The 12,863-nt window shown below is 31.1% G+C and overlaps 1 protein-coding gene across 1 annotated transcript; it reads right to left on the reverse strand.

The window, feature by feature from the left end:
- Positions 1 to 476: 476 nt before the first annotated feature.
- Positions 477 to 7,463, reverse strand: LOC107171413 (glutathione S-transferase 1-1-like). Its single transcript, XM_015521658.2, has 6 exons — positions 7,308 to 7,463; positions 3,714 to 3,855; positions 3,563 to 3,621; positions 1,642 to 1,783; positions 837 to 1,001; positions 477 to 760 (listed from the first exon to the last, which is right to left on the reverse strand). The coding sequence occupies exons 2-6, from the start codon at positions 3,852 to 3,854 to the stop codon at positions 617 to 619; spliced, it is 651 nt and encodes a 216-aa protein (XP_015377144.1). The 5' UTR covers position 3,855; positions 7,308 to 7,463; the 3' UTR covers positions 477 to 616.
- Between the last annotated feature and the right edge of the window lie 5,400 nt (positions 7,464 to 12,863).

Genomic DNA, 12,863 nt, shown 5'->3' on the forward strand with positions numbered 1-12,863 from the left:
TTAGATATACCTAATATAATTGTTTAGCGTATTATATTATTATTTAGTTTTATGTGGCAAACAGGAATACATTTACATATTATTTAACACTATAATGGTGCTCATATTATATAGTATCTTTCTTCTTTTTGTCGTCCCTTTGATGTCTGTGAAAATTTAGAATTACATAATATGCGATAGATTTTTATAATATTACGACACTTCGATTAATGATTATAATTTCATAAAATTTTTCAGTATACTGGTTAAACCAGTTTCGATCACTGCACATAAGTGCTGCATCACCAATTATAGTTATTAGTCAGCCCGTCTAACAAATAACAAAACGCTATTATCTATATAATTATGCGGAAGTCTGTTTTAATTACTATTTTGTGCATCAATTTTTTTAATTGAAGGGTCGACTATGATTTTGAGCCGTTGGGCAACAGCTTTTAAAAAACAATTCACAAAAAAAGAACAAGAATACAAAAAAGTGTTTGTTTATAATTTTTAATTTTTAAAAAGCAATAATTTATATTATACCATTGAATAGTGTAAAACGAAAATGGTGTAATCAGAACACGGAACACGAAATCTGAATCTGATCGGAATAAACGCATTTAAGTGTAGACGCCTATTTCTTGGTGAGGTTGTTTACCATGATTTTGAATCCATCGATTCCCTTTTGATTAGCCTCTTGGTATCCTATTAATGTACTCTTGGACTTTTCAAACCATTTGGAGATGTTGGCGTACTTCTTCAAGTCAATGCCGACAGCCTGAAGAATACCCGAAAAATCCGTGTTAAACGTGTGCCCAAGTTGTGTAAAAAAAAAAAAATCGTTTAGAACATACCTCAAAGGTCGAAATAGAAGCGACCAAAGCTATATCGGCCACAGTCACTGAATTACCGGCAGCCCAAGTGGACGATCCCAAAAAGATATCCAAAAACGCGAGTGCTTCGTGGATTTTCTTCTCTTTGTCGTCACTTTTCGGTACTCCAGCGAAAATCCACGGGTACTTTGAAATGAAAAAAAAAATTTTAATCACAATTCGACAAATGTATTATGTATATATATATATACAAAACTATAATAAAAATCTAACGCGTCAACGGGACATTTCACCGTACCTTTTTTATTGGGAGTTTCTAAGAAATTTGAGGGGAGCTATATTTAACGATTTTAGATAGTATCGTCCGTGAACAAATTGCTATAAATTAAATGACTTGAATTTTTTATTAAGTAAACCAACTACATATTACACGTCTCGAAAAATGGTTTTAACGTGTAGAAAACTATTCCTTCATTTTTTTTAAATTCATTTTTAACAATTTATTTATTTTATTTGATCACTGGTCCCCTCGGTATCTTGGTCATAATATTTTTATGACAAACCTAAACGAATAATACAATATAATTATATGACGAGTAGTAAGGTTAGTCGGTAGAATATTATTCCTATAGGTACCGTGTGTAAAACTTTAATAATATTGGTACCGTATAATAATATTCAGTGTGCGTCCGAAAAAAAAAAGGTAAGTACCTACCAGGTAACCTGTAACGATCATATTTAAACTCCGAGAAGGAAAGTCCATCGTGTCAAATGAAAACGATAACCGTTGCTAATTTGTCGTTATAATATGAATTCAGATACTCACGTATTGATCGGAAAAGGCTGGGTACAAGGTGCTGACGTCAAACTGCAGTCTTTGATTTACCAACGCTTGCTTCTTCGGGTCTTTGGGGAACAGTGAATCGTCTTTTCCGTAAGCTTGAACCAAGTACACGATTATTGCACGGCTGCAATGGAAACATCAATTATTTTTTAAAAAAAAACTAATATTTATTATTAAGTATTATATTATTATTATTACAAGCAGTCGGTGGTGCGCTCTTCCCCCCTCCCCAATTGTATACGGGGGTGGATGCACCACCGTATAAAATTAATCAAAATATTACAATCAATATCTAATGATCGTTGTCCGAGAATAATGACTACGAATCACACAACGTTATGGGACAGAGTTACGTTGCACAAATGTTCCTTCGAATAACTCAACAAGTCAATAATAATAATATGATGATACTATACACTACATTATTTACATTAACGTTTAAATACAATTTTCATAGTGAAATATGCCAATAAGTCGATCGGAACAAATAAATCGCTTCGAAAGTTAGTATTATCCAATTTACGAAGGTCTGTTGTACATGTTATACAGTCGGAATTACGTTTGGATGTTTATCTTCATTTTTAATATTTTTTTTTTTTTTTTTTTTTTTTGAGGTAAAGGCTTCAACATCAAAAGGTTATTAGCCTAGATTTTTAATATTGTAGCGTATAATATTTGTATTTACCCGGAAGAGTAGATAACGGATGTTACTAGCCAGCTAGTTAGCTCTAACTGAATAATACATTTTTTTATTATTATTATTTATAGTAAACATAATGTGCTTAGATAAACAGAATAAATCATGTATACCTAATATATGCGTGAAGTAATATTGTATATAACTAAAATGCAAAGCTAATGTATGCCACAATCTATATAATACGTAGAATAAATTATATAGTTTAAGAATTTAGAAATTTTATTTTTTAAATCATTTCGGAAAATATACAATTTTGCTCTTGTCACTTGTATTATAAAATGTATATCATGCTAATCACTAAATCGATTTTATGTAATTTAGATATTTTTTGAAAACTGAGTAATATCTTAACTGTGATGTACATATATGTATATTAGACCTTACTATAGTAAAATTATCATTAAAAGTTATATTATGTATTAAGTATAAATGATCGCATAAATTTCACTAAATCTCCTAAATGTTTTAAATATGCATATATAGAGCCATATGTTATAATAAGACTCTATACCACGCTAATTCGTGCTTTATGCATACCTCTCATAAAATGTTGAAATTTAATAATAAATTAACATAATGATGGACAAATTAAGTTTTAAAGTTTATAATAACAAATAACACTTCGATATACTATATATCTATAAGCCATATTTATCATAATTTTAGTCATAAACAATAGGTACTACATATAATATACAGATTAAAATTATTTATTATTATTATTTACGTTGGTATAATAATACAGCTGACGTAATAATGAAGTGTACAAAATATATTATTATTTATACCGAAAAATAAATAACGTGTCAATAATTTCGAAGACTTATGTTATTATCTTATCTGCAGTATAGCCGGAAGAACTTTGTACTTTAATTAGCAGTTATTGTAAACCAAATATATTATTTTACATATTATAATAATATCTTTCATTATTTATTGTTGCATATTCAACATTTATATTATATGATATTACACCTATACTGTTTATACAAACAATAATCATAAGTATCATATTACGATCGGTGGGGACTGTCCATCGGTTATTAGCGAGTAGAAATAATATATTGTACGTCATTACGATTTATACTGTTAACAATAAATGTCTATATAATACGTTTATGTTATTATTTATATTAATAATACATTACATTTACAACTCGTATTATAGTTACCTATCTAATAAATATTTTAACTTGGACTCACCTCTCCCACAAAACTAAGTCACCGTCCACCAGTGTTGGTACACAATGTTGAGGATTTAGCTATAAAATAAAAACGATTATAATATTAACACACCGTACAGCACAGGTACTAACAAAACAATAGAATGAGACATATTTTTTCGAAAATTTACCTTGACGAATTCTGGTTTCAAGTGTTCACCGTGGTGAAGATCTAAAGTTTTCAAGTTCAATTCCAAACCCAAAGCTTTGGCAGTAAGCAAAACGGATCTGCATGGTGGACTACCAGGAGTGTAGTAAAAATCGATCGGCATTCTACAAAAATAAAAAAAAAACACACTTTTAATATAGATACTAGTATTGGAATATTAGGTAGGTAAGTACTAAGTAGATAGGTAGGTACAATAAAACAACGAGAACGAATCACTTTTAAATCCGCAGTGGTCGTATTATACGTATTACAACTAATTATTATCCAAAGCATTTTAACGTTGGCTCAATATATGACTTCTCAAAGACTCAAAAGTATAATACGCTGTCTATAGTAATATAATATATATATAGTATATATATACAGGGTGATTAAAATATTAAAATAATATAGGTAATACAGTGAAACCTCCTTTAACAGACACCTCCAAATAACGGACGGAATTTTGGAAACGGTGAAATGTGTACTTACTGTATTTCCCCTCTTAATAGCGGACACCTCCAAATAGCGGACGACATTTAAGCAACCGAGAGTGTCCGGTATTTAGAGGTTTCACTGTATTATATTGTAGGTAGGTACTGTATCAGAGTAACTCAGTAACTGAAAGACGTCACCTATCTCGATACAGTTGAAACGTGAGAGGGACGGTATATCAGTGAAATGTCTAATATTATATGATGATTTGCACCAAAATAATCATATTTTACATAGAAGATCACTATCCCGAAATGGGACAATACGATCATAATTATTAGTTTGGACAACGGTTTGGACCAACAACAATTCGGTAGTGTGTTTCTACAACATCAGTGAAACATTCAAGAACAACCACCTTCAACGTTCGTGTTTTTAACCTGACCACCGTCGTTAACAAGACGAAACACTTGCACGCACGCAGCAAAAAATAAAAAATAACGTTGGTCGCTTCGCGTGTCACGAACCCTAAAACCGAAGATACTTAATAATATTATCATTATATACGAACAACGATAATTATTTGTTTCCTTTCTGGGATATCCCGTCAAATGCATGAGAACACCATTTCGATAATATTGAAATCCGAGTGAGTCGACCATGACGTCTTATATTTCATATTTTATTCTCAACAAATCCTACAACTACAACAACAACAGTCGGTAATGTAAGTGGCAATATAAATATATAATATTGCATCATATTATAGGTCTACAGTATGTGCGACGGAATTCCTGCACCAGAATGCACTTACTGCGCTGCAGTGCATTAACCTTGCAGCCAACGATGTTTTATAATATTAGATACAGGTAATAACCGGTTACGCGTGAGTTGCAGTTTTCCCGGAACAAACTCGACGAATCAAGACGAACCAAATGTGTTATGAACTATTTTTTATTTCAATTATTTTTTTAAAAATTTTTAATCGCTTTTTCATGTGTGGTTCGCACGTTTGCGAACTACCAACAATTTTTGTTTTCAGGATATCATTTAATTATCATTATTAATTACGGTAGCGGTCAAACGACACTGTTGGCAGTATTTTATTTTTTTTGTGCACCACGCCCGTGCCACGGTCACGGTATACGACGAATGTCGTTCAAACTTTTCCAACCACAGAAGACTACAGTCGGTAACACTGGTAACAGGCACGTAATAATGTTAGTTGAAAAAATAGTTAGACATTTTTTTTTTTTTTCGGAAACCGTACAGCACATGTAATGACTTTTAGCGTAAACGTACATTTACAAAAAAAGAATAACACATATGGTATAAATTATTTACGTTACAAGCTTTTGTTGTTTATTATAAACCTGTTGACCTGACAAAAGTTCCAATCCCACCGAAATTGTTAATTAATTAAATACATTTCACCGGATGACAAAAAAAGACCTTCAGAGTTAGTGAATCGATAAACAAAAATCTGGTATTACGTTCGTTTATATAGTAATTATGACCACATAAATCATTTTTTTAATTTGAAAAATAAATATACCTATATAATACTTGTAATCAAATGAGCCTAAATTATTTTATAAATGCAAGGACACCAAGGATAAACTCAAGGATAACATTAAACTTCGGTCTTCAAGGATTTCTCGCCCAAAAATTAATTTATAACTACACCGTTTATAGATTTGAATGTGTAACTTAATAGTTTAAACCAAAAATAATAACATTTTTATTTTTTCAAAAAACACTAACATATTATTTAATGTAAATACCTACAGTTTGTAATAATTTACTCACTGGTTTTTTTTTTTTTTTAGACATGCGGAAAAAACATAAGAAAAATAAATCGAATAGGTATAGAAAACTTATATCGATATCATTAAACTGATTGGCGCAACATCAAACAAAAATAAAGTATATCTGTTTGTTGTTCCAATAGCATAATAGTAATAATAGGAAGCATACATTTTTACTGTGCCCGTGAGCTTGAATAATTTGGATTACTACGAAAATAATATTAATTGTGGTTTGCCGCTATAATTTCTATGACTACTTGACAACAAACATAATCCAAGGCCATTTGTCGGTATTATCGTTGAGCAAATATGGCCTTGAATACAGAGTCCTTTCACTTTTTTTGTAACAACATAGGATTTTTAGCATCTACTACCCACGATCAAAATAAAAAAAATAAACATAGCACTCTAGTCACACTATACTTAAAAAAACATAAAAGTATACGAACCAAATACATCTATAATAACTTTTACAGTATATAGCTTTTAGGTACAGCACAGAATAATAAAGTTTTTCTTACGGGTAGTAAATTATACCTTATATATTATTTAAAGAGACGAGACTTGATTCTTTGGGCACCAATTCTCAAGGTTCGAAATAATTAAAATTAACTTCAAAAAAATGTCATGTATCCTGCACAAATAATAGGAATTTCTATGTAAAATTGCACAAATACAATATTCAATACTATTGGTTTATCAATTATAAAATGTTTCGATTTAAAGGTACATGAAAAGAACTGATTCTGAATGAATAGTATGGAATTTTTAATCTATCATAGTTTCTGTGATTTAATCGATTTAATTTGTGTGATAATAGTTATATGGTAATCTTTTTTTTTTATATTAGATTGATATCCACGGTTATACGGTAACATAATACTCGTACATAATATGTTTTACTGTAAAGTTCTGTGAAGACTTTAAAAAATCTTTACTAATGTAGTATAGAATAATAATTAATTTCTTAAAATAATATGTACAATGCAATGTCCTACGAAAATTAAGAAAATGATTACTTGAACAACGGTACTCAAACAAATTTCATAGATTTTTTTCAAAAAATATCCAAAATCGACAGTTAAAATTTGAAGAAAAAAAATCTGTATTCTGTATTGGTCGTAAGAATGCGAAATATTATAACGTTATGTAACGACACTCAATGCGGTAAAAACAAAAGTATCAGATTATAAGTCTGTTAAAAAAAAACAGTAACCCATATTCGATATTTTGGACCATCCTTGTTAAAGAATATAAGTTAACAATAATGTTCGTAGGTAACCTATTATAATAATATTATATAACTCAAGTAGTACTAGCATAGTTTGGTTTACCTGTATCGGTCGGTTTGAGTTTTGACGTTGGAAAAGAAATTGAAATGGTTAGTGAGTAGCGTGTACGTCGACTGACTGTTTAATGCCGGTGCCGGCTCGCCGGTTATATTTATCGGCCACTTCTCCCCACCACAACCAAATTCTCTCCACCAACGACAGTCGACAAGTCATGAATATTTTACATAATATTGTATGTGTGTGTGTGTCTGTGTGTTTTTACATGTATAAAAGAAATTATTACGAGCTACACAAGCTTCCTATAATAATAACAATAATCTATTAATCGCCTCGTACTAGTATATAATATAATATTGTGATGCTAAATTTATATTATTATTGCAGCGGTAATATTTTTTTTTGTTTTCCCACAGATGACTCAACTCCGGTCATCGCGAAGTAGAAAAAAATTATAGTGCACGTCATTGAGACTTTGTAGGATGGAAGTGAGACGGTGAAAGGACGAAGAATGACGAAAAGTGGAGGAAGAAACGTATCGGATCTGATGTGTGTATCATTCACCGGTTTTCCCTTAAAAAAAAACTACCGCCGCCAATCGAAATATCGACATTCGACGATGCCGGAAAGTCAGAGTCGGGCCTACACGCCGCGCCGTATCGACTCGTGTTTACCCACTCGCATTCCCCTCGTGTATAGGTATACGTATACTAATAATACAACCGTCAAACGATGGGTGAGAAAAATGTACCCGCGATATCGTCGATTCGGTATGTGTACATTGTACATGTTGATGTTGGCCTGCAGACCGATCGAGAAAGTCACGGAAAATCCAGTGGAGTTTTTTGTACTATGTCTGATATCTTATAAAAACATCATTATGATTATTTGTCTCGATGTCGCTCATTAAAGCAATAATAATAAAACACCTGAATCGGTGAAATGTGGTCGTAGTGATAGCCGATAGGTCGAGAACGAATCGTTGTAAATGAACGAGTCCGATAGAGAAACGATTCCATCCGTTCTTTCGTCCCCCTTCGTTCAACCGGTCAAATGTACTTACCTATGGGCTATGGCGCAGAATTCTGTGTCCGTAGTTATTTGTTAAAAATATTAGGTAATATAAATTAACTGGCGTATAGCGATGGATAATGGACAACTATATAGGTTGGACTGTTTGAATTTAAAAGAAATAAAGAGACAATAAAATATGTTCACTAGTCGAGCGACAACTATCCGACCGAAACTATCGTTAATAACAATTTTAGTATCCTTATACGGCTAAATGTACCATTAAAATGATAATATTATAACGAAATGACGACGATGACAACCCAAGTGACCTAGTCACGGAACGGTTAATGAACTGAGGAATGGTAATAATAATATGATTATCAGTGAACAAAAGGAGTGAATACTTTAGGAGCTGGAAAAGGAAGGGACGCGATTCACAAAATGAAACAAAAATCCTATCACTATATATTATACGATTTCGTCATCTATAGAGAAAAGCGGACCCGACGACAACGTCTACCCAACAATATAATCTACATCAGTGTGGTCCTCACTAAGATTTAAAAAGGACCTAATTTAATTTTTGAAAATCACTTGCAGCTGCTTACATTTTTTTTTTTTTTTAATTTGTACATTTGTATAAAATATTCTACAGTAGGCACAATAGACGAAGGGATGCATAGGAGCGCTTGCCGAGCTTGGTTGGCTTGATTGGAAAATTATTGAATTATAGTACTTCGTGCTTACATTTTTAATGATAATAATTTATCGACAATATAAAAATGTACAACTGTTCACTGAATTTAGTGAATAAAAAAACATACTAATAATAATAATAATAAAATGAGACAAGATGTTTGGTTAGGTATAAGAGTATTGTAGGAGAAGTTCATAAATGACACAAATGTTTTTTTTTAACTTTAAATTTTAGAATTAACTTACAATTTGATTTTAGTGTGGGCCACATTGACTTAAGTAAATTTCCGCAAAGTGATACATCTTGTTTTATTTTTGACATTACACCATTAATCTTTACCTGCGAAACTACATCGACGATAATGTGCATCTCAAAGTGTCTTTGTACCTATATATAATATTACATATATACTATAATAATATAATATTATGCTCGATATGCTCGGCCCAGCTATATTATGCCCTTCAGCTATAGGTACGGCTGGTCGTAGTGTATATTATAACCTATAAATTTAGACTCGGCGGCCAAAGCCTTTACCGCTAATCCTCGCACTGTGTCGTTCCTCCTAAAATTTGGATAGGTAGTTATATTTTTTACGACGTTATTGATCGGCAAACGGACGGTCGCTATGTCCTCGTTGTGCATACACAACACATGGACACGCACGCCGTACACTAGGTACCTGCCCATAATATTATATAACATATATGTATAACATTATATTATGAATGGGTAGGTGTACACGCCTTTCTTTTGTTGCCCCGCTAAAACTTTGAGACAACCCGTGGGACGAATGGAATAATTCATACCTACGACTGGCCAAATGTGTATTATTGCTCCACTTTTATAATGTTCATATTTTATCGGTACATTATTATAACACGTCGTTATAATATAATATAATATATTGGAAATAAATTAACGCACCTACCGTTGATGAACACTTAGAACACATTAGAGAAATCGTGCAGATAATTCTCTATAATTTCCATAACATGCCACCGTAACTATACTATAAAAGTGGGGGAAATTACATATACTATATGCAACGAAAATTTTTATAAGACTTCTAGACGGATAATTTCCTTATTATTATAAATTTATTGTTGTTCGAATATTTTAATATCATACACATTATTTTACAATACTCAACAACGTGTAATAAGTATTTAGGTACGTAATCGTATAGATGCTTTTAAAATACCAATATTATACATGTAATGATTAAAACCATTAAAGTACTTGATAAAAATATATTCTTGAGTTGACTTCACTACTTCAGTTGTATTTATTAATGGTAAAAAATAAGTATTATTGTTTATTATGTATTATGCAAACTGTCGACTTGTTAAATATTTTTTTATTTTCGTTAGTCAAAAATTACCTGTCATCGATATTATTATCAATCTAATATAGTTGTGAAGAATGATATAATAATAACCAATTTAAATTTAATTTAATATTTTATGCCTATGAATTTGTAAAACTAAAACATTTTTTCGGAACTCTGCGGAGAGTGAGATTAAGCAATATTTAAACATAGGGATAACATTATATTAATGGTAAAAACTGTGATGATAATATTATAATATTTTAATATATTATTCAATCGTTTTAGGTATCTGAATATACGAAACTTATGAAATAAAATGTGAACTGCAGGCTATCTACAATATTAATAATTACCAAGTGTTACTTCTCTGATTTCTAAACTATATTATTAATATATAAGCGAATAGCTATAATAAGTGGAAAACACGTCTATTTTATCCTATCGAGTATGTAATATTTAGTAAAAATGAGCACAAAGAATATATAGCGAAGTTCATGGTCGGTTCTAACGCATATTAAGAATGACCAAATTTTAGCTCAGCCCGCACGTCATCCTTGAACGGTTATTGACAATTAAATGACGCCCTCGAACCCGATCAATATACCTACTCCAAAAACTATTCTGATGTGTGATAAGGAATTAAAAATGTACGTATGTTGTTAGTAAAAAATTTAAAAAAATATATCGATAAAATATAGGTAGCATAAAATATATTTTATTTTTAAATGTTTCAAACGAATTAACATTTTATAAAATTAATTCAAAAACATTAGTGTTTTTTTAAATAATGAGTATCTTAAATGACACGTTTTGGTTATATTTTGTCATAGATCACCTTGTTCACATTATACATATTGTATTGATACTATGCATGTGTAGGTACATAAAAAAATACATTATAGAACAAACATAGAATGTTTTATACGAAAATAAAAATCGACACATTACGGTTACATTACACATCAAAAACGTAAAACTATACATCTTATTACAGCGCAGCAGTACAAAATATAGTAATTGTAAAAACCCAAAAAATGACTAGGTTAGGTGGCTTAGCAACACGCGAGTAATCGGACTGGAGTATTCATAAAATTAACATTTTAATTTACTGTATAAAATGTTTGCCATTGAAACAGGTCGAAAATTCCAAAATTATGCGTTATGGATACATAATACATTATTATACCTGCTATGCGAGTTTGGGAACCACTGCACTACAGCATAAGCGCCATAAGCAATTATTTATTAAATTATATTATTGTAATATGACATTGCGAATCCGACTCTTTCTTCTCCGAAAAATGTCCGTAGGTGCCTACCAATATGATATTATTAATAACTATTGTATGATTAAGAATTTTAAATTTTAGAAAAATACATCTTATTCGGTTTAACAAGCGTGAACCGCAGCAACGCCGCCGTAGGTAGTAAATATATATTATAATAAAATTATACCTATATATATATATTGTGATAATGATAATATTATATATTGCGCGAAAATTGTTGTGAACAATTTCTTGTTTTAAATGGAAACCAAATACGGCAAATACGCACTTTGACGAGAGCTCACGTTTAGTAGGCGACAACCGTAACGCGATAATAAAACCACATCTCGTCCACAAGATCGTAATACGAGGTACACCCGAAGTAATATCCAAAGAAGGCTGCAGTGACTTTAAATAGTAAACAGGATATCCCGCGAGGATTTACCTATTGCGATATTTCACAAAATAATGGAAATATCAAAATAATTCTGGTTTTCTAATGAGAACTACAACTATTTCATATTTTAATTAATTTTTGTGTTTTGGTAAAAAAGTTAATGAACATATTTTTATTATTATATTATTTTCAAAAAAAAATTAAAGATAGCCATTTTGTAGAGTTTCCGGGAGTTGATTAGTTCAGATTGGGTAATTTGAGTGATCTCTTTTTTGGGCCACGGGTTTTTTAGTGCTGTTAGGACGCTGAGAGAATCACTGATAATCAAAAAGTTATTTGTTAGAAGTGAATTTGCTAATTTTAGACTTGTAAGTCTAAACCAGAATTTTGATATCTCCATTATTTTGGGAGATATCGCAATGGGTAAATCCTCGCAGAACACTGTATATGTAATGCGGTGACACACCACCCACACGAAACGTAATTTAAATTGTGTATTCGTCGAGCCCCGAATATTATAATTTTACATTAAAACATGCACTCGCATTATCCTATTATTACTGTTGTTATGTTAAAATCGTTTTCGCACGAACAATATACCTACCCTGAAATAATATTATCACGATCGTCGTCAACGATTCTCTGATGGATAAAGGCAGCACGTCGTTGCCGATAGAGTTTATATTATTCCGACAAAACGCTAAAATAATAACGAACGTTATAAAATCTAAACAAGACCCCAGACGGTCCTGGGTGGTGGTACAAATATTGGTGCCGATATTTAATGTAGAAAAATTACTTGAATTTATGAGTGGTAGTTCCAGACTAGATCAATAGTCAATAATTAATAAATTTATTACATATACCTACATAATTAATATAATATTACCTA

The sequence above is a fragment of the Diuraphis noxia genome, unplaced genomic scaffold (assembly GCF_037042655.1).
Source record: "Diuraphis noxia isolate RWA-SAM2 unplaced genomic scaffold, SU_Dnox_SAM2 contig0005, whole genome shotgun sequence".
NCBI classification, from domain to species: Eukaryota; Metazoa; Arthropoda; class Insecta; order Hemiptera; family Aphididae; genus Diuraphis; species Diuraphis noxia.

Excerpts from the sequence above, each read along its gene's own strand:
- LOC107171413 (XM_015521658.2), bottom strand. The coding sequence starts at position 3,854 with ATGCCGATCGATTTTTACTACACTCCTGGTAGTCCACCATGCAGATCC. Across the intron at positions 3,622-3,713 it reads TGAAACCAGAATTCGTCAAG|CTAAATCCTCAACATTGTGT; the intron begins GTAAATTTTCGA and ends TTTATTTTATAG. Across the intron at positions 1,784-3,562 it reads GACTTAGTTTTGTGGGAGAG|CCGTGCAATAATCGTGTACT; the intron begins GTGAGTCCAAGT and ends TTTCCATTGCAG.